Source organism: Gambusia affinis, linkage group LG16 (assembly GCF_019740435.1).
Source record: "Gambusia affinis linkage group LG16, SWU_Gaff_1.0, whole genome shotgun sequence".
Lineage (NCBI taxonomy): Eukaryota > Metazoa > Chordata > Actinopteri > Cyprinodontiformes > Poeciliidae > Gambusia > Gambusia affinis.
Genome location: NC_057883.1, coordinates 3,004,009 through 3,017,657, shown reverse-complemented (window position 1 = coordinate 3,017,657; position 13,649 = coordinate 3,004,009). Strand labels below are relative to the sequence as shown.

At 39.3% G+C, this 13,649-nt stretch overlaps 1 protein-coding gene across 1 annotated transcript in view; it reads left to right on the top strand.

The window, feature by feature from the left end:
• The window catches only part of exoc3l4 (exocyst complex component 3-like 4), a 32,928-nt gene extending 20,071 nt beyond the window's left edge, over window positions 1-12,857 (top strand). Inside the window, exons 9-13 of the mRNA XM_044142834.1 lie at window positions 3,141-3,264; window positions 3,772-3,894; window positions 5,401-5,553; window positions 6,795-6,916; window positions 8,984-12,857. Coding sequence (XP_043998769.1) covers window positions 3,141-3,264; window positions 3,772-3,894; window positions 5,401-5,553; window positions 6,795-6,916; window positions 8,984-9,203 — 742 coding nt within the window. The 3' untranslated portion in view covers window positions 9,204-12,857. The remainder of the gene's footprint in view (window positions 1-3,140; window positions 3,265-3,771; window positions 3,895-5,400; window positions 5,554-6,794; window positions 6,917-8,983) is intronic.
• Window positions 12,858-13,649: the final 792 nt, after the last annotated feature.

The following is a 13,649-nucleotide window of genomic DNA, read 5'->3' as shown; positions in this document are numbered from 1 at the left end:
GCCTCTTGTGGAATGAGAAATCCAGGAGGTGTGTGACGTTTTCACTCTGGTGTTTGATGCAGCTCCTCTGCTCAGGCTCTGTTTTCTGGCAGAAAAACAACATACACCATTTAAATATAAAGAGTTTTTTTTTTTTTTTACAAAATCATCAACTTTAGACAAGGGTCTGATTCAGCCACAGTGTTTCCCTGAGTGTGTTATATAAGCCTGGCAGGCCTCCAGGCTTCACTTGTGTCCCTAGCAGGCTAAGCATTGCTTGTTTGTTTCTTATAGGTTTTGTTTTTCACCAGAACCACTGAGAGCAAAGACGAGTTAAAGAGTTTCTTTAATGTGTATATTAAAGAAACCTTCTATCCATCCATCCATTTTCTAACAGCCTTGTCCCTCAGAGGGGTCAGGGGAGGTGCTGGTGTCTATCTCCATGTAAGGTTCCGGGTTATTTATAGCTATTTAGTCATTTTGTTGGTATTAATGTCTTCACAGTCAGGTGAATAAATCCCTCCACAGAAAATTTGGTAATAAGAGGTTGAACCAAAAGAATAAAAAAGTTGAATTTGTTTTGCTCAAAAAACTAGAGTTATTCACAAAGTTGATTTTGCAGCTGAGGTGAAAAGTCGGGTTCCTCTAATGAAATGATTCCTGTGACCGTTTAGATCAGATCCTCCTATTCAGCTGTCAGACGTTTGAGGACTCTCCTTTATTTACATCCAGATATTCCTCTGCAGATCATTCTGCTGTAACCTGTGAAGTAATGTTGGACAATCTTTCCAAAGTTTCGCAACTGCTTGCTGACACACATTTAAAGGGATAGTTACAGATTTTTTTTGTTTGTTCGTTTAGTTTATAATAAGAACATGTACTGAAGCTGATGATACCTGCAGTACATTCATGTTTTGGCATCTTTATTTGGTGATTAGTTTGGTCTCGGTCTGAGAGAACCCGAGAGGATTTCTACTTTGTTAAAAAGAAAACAAATCTTAAAAAGGTTATATTGGGTTCACATGTACATTTATGAACTTTCAAACCATTATCAGGTTTGCATCGCCCAGATCTACACATTATGTAACCCAGTCCATCTCTCTGTCCGTCTGCGTTGCGTATGAAACGTGTTCAGGATTCAGGTGGAATGTGTTACATGTGGACTCAGAGATGGTTCTGATCTCTGACTAGACTTTATTTGGTCCGGCAGCAAAACAAAAGGTGTTATTATTATATGTTATAATTTATAGTCCCATCCAGTTCCTTCCTTTTATGATTGGTCCATCTTGTCTTTTATCTGGCTTTTATTTTGAAAGTAGTCTGAAACAACAGAAGTAAATTTTTTCAAATGGTTTTAGCAAAAAAAAAACACTTTCCTGTTCAGAACAGAATCTCACTCCACAGTTAATCTGGGAGCTATATTATGAATTGTTTCTGTGTGTTGACTTTGAAATGCAGAGAACAAACTTCAGCTCTTCCATCAGAAGAGTCTGCTGCGTTCCAACCTCTTCTGATGGAAGAGTTCGGATGCGTCATCCCAGAGGCATCCGTCTGCTGGGAGTTTCCTGGCTGCAGCAGAGTGAGGATCAGGCTGGAGTGAGAGAAGAACCTTTGAGAGCTCGATTGTGAAAGTGAAATTGTGAAAACGTTGCTTCCTCAGAGGTTGGGCTCCAACAAAGGGGTGAAAGAAATAATCACGAGAGACTGCAGGGCTAATCTGAGCCTTGGAAAGCGTGAGAGTTTCACGTGATTTCACGGAAATGGAGCAGTGAGTGTGAAAGTGCTGTTATAAAGGGGACAAAACAGGAAGTAGTTGGAGCATGCAGGCTTTCTAACCAACCCCTCCTGGCCCCGAACCACGACGAATACCCCAGGCGGCCTCATCCTGAGCCTCGGTGGTTTACTGTTTCACTCAGCAGGGATTATTTATCTGCTCGCCTTATATCTGCTCTCAGTGTGCCGTCTGCACGCTGCTCTGATGTTTAAAGAAACAAGTTTTCTTCAGCCGGTCTGATTACACAGACATGACACAGTTCAGGATCATCCAGAGAAACTCCTTCCAGTTTATAAATGATGGAGTTCAGGAATTCAGGAGTTAGAATCCTCTAGATAAACTCCTATTAGCTTATCTAGAGAAAATACTCATTACCTCAGATCAACATTATCAGAACAAGAATCCAGAGAAACCCCTACTAGTGTATAAATTACTGACTCCTTATTCTTAACATGGGGTTGTGCATTTTTGTTTTCTTTTTTTTCTTCTTTTGCTCTTTCCTTTGGTTTTGTTGTTTTGTTGTGTTTCCTACTAATTCATGTAAAGCACTTGGATTTGCCTTGTGGCTGAAAATGTGCTTTATAACTAAAGTTACCTTAACTTCAGTTCAGTTCAAACAGACTTTATTAACCCCAGAGAGAAATGAAATGTTGCAGCTGATGAAGGCTGTGATCTCCTGTAGCAGTTTGGATTACAGCTGATGAAGACAGAGGAACACATCAGACCTTTTCTTAACCTTTACTTCACCAGAAAAATCTTTTGCAAAAACTTCTTTTTGCAAGAGAAATTCCTGGCCAAGACTGGCAGCGGCACACAAGAGATTACAGAAAAAATGATCACCGTCATTCATCAGTCAAATAAAATATTCCTCAGCGAAAAACACTCAGACACACGATTCCTTCTAAAAATCAGTATGAAGAACCATAAAAGCGTTTAGAGGCAAACTTTAGATTCATGTATTTCTGCAGACGGTTCCAAGAAGATGGCGCCGAAAACCGAAAAGGTTTCTTTCCAAGTTCAGTTCGGACTTTGGGCACCGAAAGTACAAATACGTCCAAACTATGAGGACTCAATTCGCTTTGGAGACACTTTAACCAAGTTTAGGATCCAAAACAACAATCCAAGCTTTAACGGCCCACATCTATTGTTAGAAAGTGGAAAGAACAGCAGATAGACACATACTTCTGGAACCCTGCAGCTGTACTTACAATAAAATGTAATCTACCAAAGATTGAATCCTAATGTGTTTGACAACCCTGTTCTGTTCTCTTCTGCTTTTTGTTTCTCTATCACATCCATCCTGTAACGTGACAAAAACACGAAAGCTTTCACGGAGTAGGAACACGGCTTCAAAGTCACACCAAATCTTATTGTCGTCTGTGGACAGGGAACACATGGCAGGGTACCAGGACAGCTGTCCACACCAGCTGGAAGGCTTCAAACGGGAGGTCAAAGGGCTCGTCGTCAGGCTGATGGAGGTTTTGGAGGAGCAGTTTAAGGAGGACGTCAAGGTAACGTAATCTGGTGTTTTCAAATACTACAGAAGCTTTATGAGGCAAACTCCCAGTTCCTGTTTTCATCCGTTTGCTTCCTCTTAAAGCCCAGCTGCTTCTGTTGTGGTTTGTTTTTAACACGAAGAACTGAAAACGAGATCTTTACCTCCTTGTCAGAGTCGCTGCTTAGATTTCTAGAAATGAGGCACTTAGCAGAAACACACAAGTTGAGTCATGAGGAAACGTGTCCAGAAGGGGAATATGTAAAACGTGCTTTATATTTCTTACATTTTTTTATTTTTTTACATCTGTATTGTTGCTGAATTTTCAGTCATTATGACGACATTACAATAATCTTTACTGAGGGCAAATCTTTTTGAATGCTAAGCAAAGACACTTGTCTAGTCTTGTCTTGTCTTGTCTTGTCGTATCAACCTTTTTGTTCTGGAAACATTCAAAAAATAAATAAATTAACCCAGAATCCAATAGCAACATTTTCTCCCTCTTCTTGTGGTTTCTTTCCAGCCCTTCCTCAGGAGGATGATGACGAGGAAGTGGCTCACCAACGACGACGACTTCAAACAACTCGACGGCCGGATACAGCGGCTCTCCCGTCACTGCGACTCCATGAGGCCTCCGCATGTAAAGGTGACGAGGATTTGACTAGGCCCCAAAAATGTCTGATTTTATGGGTCTGATTCCATCCTGTGTACAGAGCACTGAAAGCTGCACCAAAAGAAGTTGTTATTGTACTTTTATACCACTGGTCAGAAAGATAACTAAATAATACTTTTCAGCACTTTTGTTTACAATAGCTTAATTGACTTTATGGGTTTAAAATAGAAGTCTGACTTTTACCAATACTGACATGAATGTTTCTGACATTAAATTGCAAAGAGCCAAACTAATAAGAGAGAGGATGTTTTCACTACTTTGGATCCAGTAATTTTGGCCCATTCCTCCAGGCAGAACTGGTTTAATACTGCAAAAAAACACAGAATGGTGCCATTTATTTTTGGCCCAGTTCAGTGCAGAGTACGCTTGAAATAAGAGACAACTAACTCACAAATAACTTCTCAGCAAGAAATAAAGATGAGCTTAAGTCAATAATTTCTCCATATTGTTGAAGATGCCCTAGTTCCACTGACAGATTATTTCACTCATAACATTGGAAAAACGTTTTATGTCACATGTGAAATAATCTGCCAGTGGGACTAGCACTTTTTTTAAAATTAGTACCAAGCAATTACTGACTTAAAACAAGCTCCTAAAAGTTACTTGTAAGTTAGTTTTGTCTTATTTCAGATGTAGGAAGATGTTTGCACTACAAACTAGAACAAAAGTTTGTGTTTTTGCAGTGAACAGTCGGGTTTGTTGGCCGTTTTGTGATCACAGAACCTTTTGAGTTTTGCCTGGAAACGTTTCTGTGAGGCGGAGTTTAAAACTGTGTGATGGACACTCCAACACTGTGACTGTGGTTGTCCTTGGTGCTCATTGGTCATTCTTCTTTTGGGAGACTTTGAGTTACGACGGGACACAACTGGCGCCCACGCTTTGGCTTCATCTTCCTTGTAGCTTTGTTGATGTCAAACGTGGCCTCGTACTTTAGAGTTGGGTTGGTGTTCACAGGGTTGTGTCCCACATTCTTCTCTTAAATCTAATGACGGATGTTATGTTGTCCCTCCGAAGTTTTTTTTCCCTGAGCGCAAATTTTGCTTTTTATTTTTAGTTTTCTTGTAAAAAAGTGTCCTTTCAACCCACATCCTGTCTGTCTTGGACACGTTTCGATGTGGATCTGGTTGGAAAAATATCAGCTTTTACTTCTATTTGGGGATTCCTGTCTTGGAAAGTTTGTATAATATATGTGATCGTAATCCTCCAGGATAGATAAAGTCTGGTAATTTCCCTGAAAGACGGAAAAGGAAACTGAGTATCTTTTTCATCGACCATCTTAGACATGCCAGTGGATTGTTGTTTTGGTCTGGTGCGGCGGCCAGCAGACCAGCAGCAGACTAATGAATTGGCGGAAGCGTAGGTGTAAGGTCACATAATCTAATGGCTTCGGATCATGCAATGCAAACACACTTGGAGTCCTGCGTTGTCTTTTCTGGTTGCATCCTGTTATGATAATCCATCACTCTCTCTGTTGGACAGGAGTTTGCGAGCCGACTGCATTACCATGTGGTGAAGGAATACGTCGGGCAGCTGATGAAGAATAACTACTCATGCAAGAACCGGAAGCACGAGAAAGCTGCAGCCAAGATCAACGAACAGTGGAACAAGCTCAGCAATCTGTTTGATGACATGGTAAATCGGATTTCTTAAATAATCTTGATAAGCATTAAACTCAGACCATTTAGTTAAACAGTAGCACAAGCTAATCTGGATTGTGCACTTAGCTGCAGGCCTTTTAAGACAGCATTTGAGCTCCATAGAGACAACAAAACATGTTTTTACGCCCCAGTGTCAAAAAACCTGCTGGTTCTTGTTGGAACCAAACCACGAGAAAGAGGTTTGAAATGTGCTGAACAATATTGGTAGAAAGTTTTCAATACCAATAGATACATCTGGTAGAATATTACATATTCAATATATACAATATGCATAGTTCTCATGTGATGTCACACTTCTGCGAACTTTGTAGCTGACAGCCGTCTTGCTGGCAGTTGCTATGGAGTTGCTATGAAAACAGCAAACAAGTCACAAGCTTAGAACTAGCTCTCACCTCGTTCCTAACTTAGAAACACTGTAAGTTCATCACATCCATCACTTGATTACAATGTTTGAGTACTCTACCCACCTCTGAGTAATACTGAGATAAATATCAGTGATATTTACTGCCGAATTGGCAAAATTAGCTCAGCTAATGTAGCTTTTATCTGCAAGCTAAGGCCTACTTGTATGTTACTACATCTACTCACTCTGCCAGTCTCCAAAACCTTGTTATTCACATGAAGAGTTTGTATTTCCTTTACAAAGCAACTTTGTTGATCTATATTTCTGTTGCACGCTGGTCAAGAGTGTCAGTATATGTACTTTTCGTTGTCTTGAAGTCATGGTTCATCTATGCTTTGCGCTGCACTTGCCTATGAAAATGGCGCGGATCACTTTGGTTCAGGCTTTTGGGAAGGTGCAGTTCTAGCGTTCTGGGAAATGTAGGCAGAGGGAAGGCTTTAGCTGCCCAATCTCTCACGATTAGCTAAACACACTGGGAGGCATCAACTAACTCACTCGCTCTTTGGTTACCTAGCAACAACCGGTTGAGTGACTTGTGCAGCAGCAGTTTCAGCTTTCACCACTGTGTCTCATAACTACATAACAACAACGTGGAGTGAAACAGGAAAGGTCACGCTGCCAGTTTGGCAGTATTCCAGATGTCTAAAGCAAAAACTAATCAATATTTGTCGATGCTTACTGATACAAAACGCTTATATTATGATATCATTTTCAGCCGTATGGTCCTGCCCTACATTTGGACCTGACTATAGCAGTAAAACAAAAAAGCCACATAGCAGAACCTGTTCTTCTTGTTTGTGTTTCTCCTGTAGAAGTCGAACCATGAGTGGCTCCACCATGTAGGACACGACCTGAGCACCATCATCGGACAAAGCAACAAGGCAGACATCAAGAGTCATCTGCAGCCTCTAGTGGAACATTACCCAGACTTCAGGTGTGACGACGTGATGATGTCATCACGGTGTTTTGTTATTCACAAGCTCAGATTGTTGGAGGTTTGTCATCGTTTGCAAACAGGCATGATGATGAAGATAACACGGAGTAGAGAAGTAGTTGTGCTGATGTGGTTCACTGGTGTACATAGTTGCTACTTGCTCCATTTATTTAATAAATCTGTATTAAAAAAAAAAGCATTTAAAAAAAATACTAATTACAGATTGTTTTTAGAGGATGCAATGCCTCTTAACAGTTGGTTCTTGTTCTTTTGTTTTTGTTTTTTCCGTTTCTTTTTCCCCCACATTTACATCCAGGTGGTTTTTCAGGGAAATTCTCTCTTGGAAATATAAAGAACTGACATCATCTAAACGTTGTTGAATGTTGACTTTCAAAGTCTCAGAACCCTTCTTGGACAGACGGTTAGCATCGTGTTAAAGGTCATTCCTGCTGTTTTCCCTGTCTGTCAACATGCTAACGCTGGAATGCTCCAGTGAGAGAACCCAGCCTGATGATGATTACATGGCTGCTACTTTCCCTTTTAAATCCCCTTGGAAGCATTTTTGCTTGAATTTGTTCAGTAAATAATAACAGTGTGGAACCTGTTCAGTGTGTCGGTAAACCTGATTTTAGATTTCAATATTTGTTGAACATTGGAAATACCAGATTCTATTATTTGATCCTGACACAAAACCTCCTGGCAGGAAGACTTGCTGTAAGTGGACAGAGTGAGTGATTTTAGAAATACCATTTTCTTCCTTTCCACAGGAAGAAAAACAGAACTGGTGTGAGATAAACTGTAATTAATCATAAGACAAACCAGAAAAAGCATAATAACGATGTGGAGTGATGGGATGTTTGCGTGCAGCCGCTTTGAGTCAGCTGAGGGAGGCGGTTTTCTATCCCTCCAGGTCAGTTTATGATGAACTGGATGACCTACTCAAAGTGAAACCTTTGAAAAGGTTATTGCATCACTGCGTCATGTCTGTTGGAAATCTGTGGTTTTGCTGTCAAAAGAAGTGAAAAAATAACAAAAAACACCGAAGACATTAGAGAAGAAACGGAGCTTCCTCTTTATGGCCGTGGAAGCACAGATTAATAATGTGATGCTTAGAGATAAGACAAACACACGGACTATATGCGCGGTTATTATACTGGGATAATTCAGAAAGATTATTATGTTATGATGGAATAACTTCCATCTGGGTTTATTCTGGTGAATGAAACACAGAGCAACACATAACGGCCCCTTCATTACAAGTTGTTGGGCACTGACAGTAACCACTACTCTGTTCCTTTACTTATAAGGAATAAAGAAACTTGTAATTTGGGAATTACCTAATAACTACTGTCATTAAAAATCAACTTTTTCGAGCTTTACGTCATGTTCTAATATTATTCCCTCATCAAAAACATAACTGGAGTGTTGCTTTGATTCTGTCATGCATGATTTGAGAAATCCTTTAATCTCCATGGCAACCATTCAGCTGTGTAACGTGTCTGGGTGGACCAACTCAACTCCTTCAGACTAGCCAGCAGCAATTAGCAAACACTGCTCATCTGCTGAGCTCTTTTTAGGAGCCACTGTCAGTGCATCGCTGGTAGAAACGTTGTTAAAGGGTTAATAGAGGAGCCATCTTATGATGACTTCATGAAAGCGGAGTTTCTTAAAGAGACAGAGACCCAATTTAAAGACTTTTTTTTTCTTTTCTTGTAAGTCATATTTGATATGTTTTTTTGTTTTTTTTACAAAAACACTTGACTGTTCTGTAAAATGATTTGATGTAGCTGGAAAACACACACTGCTGCCTCTTTAATGTCTAAAATGGTAGCAACAAAAGGCTCAACAAAATATTGACACAGTTTTGCCACAATTTGGACATTTTCACTCAGATTTGTTCAGACACTAGACAGTAAAATTGAAACTGTTGTACAAGCTATTTTACATTGTATCAAATGGAGATAATGTTAACACAATGTGAGGAGTCTGCTTACTTTATACATATACTGTCTGTGCTTACCTGTGGTTTAATGTACTTGCGTGTGTATTTTTGTCATCCACCTGCAGCAGGAAACATCTGGTCGCGGTTCTGTACTTCAGGGGCCTCCACAAGGGCCGCGAGCGTCACCTCATCCTGCAGAAACTCGCCGCGCTCAGAAAGGAAGTGGGCAGCACCAGCACTGACAGAGGCCGAGTTTTATTTGGGGACATGCAGGTCACAGCCAGCACCGACTGCCTGCCCGTCCTGCCTGTCTCTTGTCTCCGTTTCCTGCGAACACACAGCTAAGAGGGAGCTGCAGATGAAACGTCCTGTCCAAGCTCTGCATGCGGACCGGTCGCAGGAAACGCCACGTTGCACTTTTTCTCACTGATTCTGGATCAGTTCGGTTCGGTCTGTAAGTGACGGTGCACACGCAACAGAACTTATATGTTCCTCCCTCTGCATTACAGAGTTCAGACATTTAATGATGAGCATTCAGCAAAGCGACACTGCCCCAGGAATGAGCTAAAGCACACAAGACTGATGTTGTTTTCAGCTAAAACTATGAAATAGATGGGTCTGAACCGTAATATTTGATTTTTAAACATTATATGTTTCCTGCTCTGGAAAGCAACAACGAGGGTTTAGAGTCACATATTGGTTAAGTTCATGTACAGTAGGATCAATTTACAAAGCAAAAAAACACAAAAATATGCAATAAGTCAATTCAGTTAAAATAAAAATAAAAAAGCTTAAACATAAGAACAAACCAAAAAACAAGCAAATTATCAAATATATATTCAGTTGAAAAAAGTAACAGCTGACATTTCATGTCCTTCTAAAAGTGTCTGAGTAAAATTTAAAGGGACAGTATCATGTAAAATTGATTTTTTTTAGCTTTGCATCATGCCATGAGATTATTCTCTCATCTAAAACAAACCTGGAGTGTTGCCTTCATTCTTTCATGCATGTTTGAGACATAATTTAATCTCCATGGTAACCATTCAGTTGTGCAAAACGACTCGATGGACCCAGCTCCGCCTTCCCGACGAAGCTCCTCCTCAGAGCTGCAGCATTTCTGTCTCACAGAGTGACTCCCTGACTCAGCTCCTTCAGACTAGCCAGCAGCAATAAGCAAACACTGCTCATCTGCTGAGCTCGTTATAGGAGCCACTTCTCAGAGCAAAGCGGGTAAAAACATTGTTAAAGGGTTAATAGAGGAACCATGTTGTGACGACTTTTGGAGTTTCAGAAAGAGCAGGAGTTTTTAAAGAGACAAAGACCCAATTTCAGGTTTAAATTAGAAAGTCATATTTGACAAATATATGCAGCCTTTTTATAAGATCATAGTTACTTGATTGTGCTACAAAATGTCACTATGTACCGTAAAAAAAAACACTGAATATTGCCTCTTTGATATTAATTAAAAGTGATTTCATAGAGATATCAGGAGATTTCGTCCAGATTGTTGGATTGTTGTTCAGTAACTGATGACCAGATACCATATACATACTATTATACAGTGACGTGCGGTCAGGGGAGGCAGGTGAGGCAGTGCCTCACCAGCCATCATGGAAAGAAAGAAAATATATAATCATAAAGTAATTTAAATTGTTATATTCATCCGGTTGTTTGTACTAAAAAATATTTATTTTTCATGTAGCTTCACCAATTTCGATTTTTATTTGTTCAAAATCGCTGAATTTTCTTATTTTCCCATTCAAATGCTTGGAAGCGATGCCGGTGAGGCAGCAGCGAGCTCTGCCTCACCTTGGATTGCGCAACCCCTGGCTCTGCGCTGGCTGCTAAGCGGAGAGAGCATGTTGCTGTAGGGCGTCAATAAAATGGTTTAAACAAATTTAATATGTGAACTTATTTCCAATAATTTAGCTTATGTATATAATGTACAGTGCTTTTTGTCACCAACTGTGTTTGTGTAACGTGTTTCGTGTAATGAGCGATTATAAACGGCAGAGAACAGGTTCGAGGTGAGGCAGGCAGTTCTCTTGCCCCTTGTTCACTCCTCAACTGCCGAGTAAGTGACAGCCAGCTAGGCTAAACGATTCGGGAAGCAAGTCAAGTGCAGCGATAGATTACAATAGAGATAGTGATTTTTTTCCTCTCGCTTATCCCGACTTTCGACATGGATGACTACATTACAACACTAAAAAAGTTTTCTCAAGTGGACTTTCAATCAAGCAGGAGATAATATGTGTGTTTTGTGAGCTACAGTTTGTATGTGTAAGGATGCAGAAGTGAAACATAACCTGTAAACTGCTGTCAATCTATGCATCTATTTGCAAATCTGATTCTGATGACGTCAGTGCCTCACCAGCTATGAACCTCACCGCACGTCACTGCTATTATATGATGCTGTTGGGAAAAATATTAACCTTCTCCTGACTGATACCTTCATCCAATAGGATTGTTTTGATCTTTTCCCCCTCTGTGAAAACTATGGCCTTACCTAAACGATGACATCAGCACATCCACAAATTCTGCCAGAATTGATTAACTTTAAGTAATGTCAGGTGTGAATGTAATAACTCCATGCTGAAATAAAGTCAGAAAGTATTTCTAGAAAATATAAGCTCAACAGTTTGTGTTAAACGTACGGTATGTCAACGCAAACGTTTTATATTTGTTTGTCTATCAGTTGATAAGCACATAATGCGTCTCACATTAAAGTCGGAGATCCTTTGAAACAGATTTATCGTGATCTAAGATTATTAAATTATGTGCAGAATTGTAACTGGGGTGTTTGTTCTTTTGGGAGCCACTGTAGATGCCTTGAGTATAATAACAGTAGTTATTACAGTTATTAAATTTGCAGATAGTTTTCTAAAGTCATGGAGTGCAGCATGAGTGAATATTTTCTCTCATCACATTTTTTGTCGGTAAAAATGAACCCAGTGAAGGAATATGTTCAGAAGCAAAGATCATCTTCTTTTAAATGAAGCATTTTTCATATATTCTGTGTTTTTTAATTCGTTTTTTTCCAAACTAGCTAACTCAGATTGTTCAGGTTTGGTGTCGGCCCCTCTCCTACCCCCCCGGTGTGTCAGAATGTGTTCATTGGTGCGTCGAACATGATGCTGAAGTGCAGAGGCGTCACAGGAAGCATCACTTTAGAAAGCTAAATACACTATGAGATCATGTGAAAATGAAACGCTGAACATTTTAACTGTTGGAGCTTTAAAACTTTGATAGAGTATTGTCCTGTTTGTGTGTTGTTTGAATTCAATATGTTTGCTTTTTTTTATGTTTCAGTTTCAAGCATAAGATCTTGGGAAAGTTTCATTTCGGGTTATTTATCTGTTTCTAATGAGTTACATAACCTCTCTACTGTATGATGATAAACAGATGTAGAGGATGTTTTCTCTTCGTCATGACAACAATAAGCACTTTACTCTAGAGCCATATTCACCAGAATGTACTGACTCATACAATCATGTTCAATAAGTTAGAATCTAGACGTTGATGGGGTTGATGGCACTGAGCCCACATGACTGAGCTTCAGACATATGTTTTATTATTGGTCTGATGTAATACTGTAGCATGAACTGCTGTGTTTTCATGAGTTGTAAGTAGAAAAATTACGAACAAATATAAAGTCTTGAAAACAGAAGTCTGCGTGAAATTCATCTACGTGTTTCATTCCGTCAACTGAGACAATTATTTTGAAAAAATAAATGAATATAACTGAATATCCACAGATCCACTCAGCAGTATTAACATCGGGAAGAAGCTGGAATCAACGATGCATGTTTTCATTGCAAGACCCTTCGAGCTACAGCCGCCTCAAAAATAAGTTCCTACACATTCAGAAATAGAGAAGATAAATGTGAAAGTTGTGTGATATTCTTAGTCCTGTACAAAAAGACCAAGGAGGATAGGAATGATTTTCTAAACTTTATCTCATTTCTGGTTTAAACATGTTGAAAACCAGCAGGAGGAACTGAACTTCAACAGGTCATAAAATGATCTTTTTTACTGTGAATATCCACCAAAACAAATGAAGTCGTTGGCAATGAAAGAGAAAACAAATGACACACATGAGAATGTTTCCCATGTCAAAGTGCAACAGTAAAAACTGCCTTAATGATATTACATAACTAATATGGTCTTTGTTTTTTCAGTCAGCTATAATAGAAGCAAATTTTGTGATGCTAACGGTGCGGCTATCTGTCAGCTGGATGGAGGGAGCAGAGGTCAGAGGTCAGAGGTCAGAGGTCAGAGACCTCCATAATAATCAGAGGAAGTTATTCTGTTTGAATGTCATCTTATAGCTTAATTATCGTCAATCAAGTCAAGTTCATTTGTACAGAACATTTCACCACCAGGCTGTTCAAAGGGCTTTACATCATAAAAACATAATACAGTCAACAATTAGGAAACCAGCATTTTTTTAATCAAAATCATAAAAAACTGTCATGAAATACACATCAGATGTATTGATCCAATTATTGTAAATCAAAGACAACTGTGAACAGGTGGCTGATAGCCTTCATCTCTTCATTTCTAAACTTGAACTAGGATTCGTAAATTACTTTAAACAACTTTTTTTTTTTTTTTACTCCTGGTCGTTTAGCTGTTTTATAAGTAAGTGACACATCAGTTGAAGATTTAACTTTTTTTGTTTCTTTCAGAAAATGACCTGTTTCTCTGTAAACTCCACATCCTCTGCTGTGTCTTCATGCATTCTTCTGTTGAGACATTTTGGAAGAATTTCTGTTAAAAGCATATTTTTCC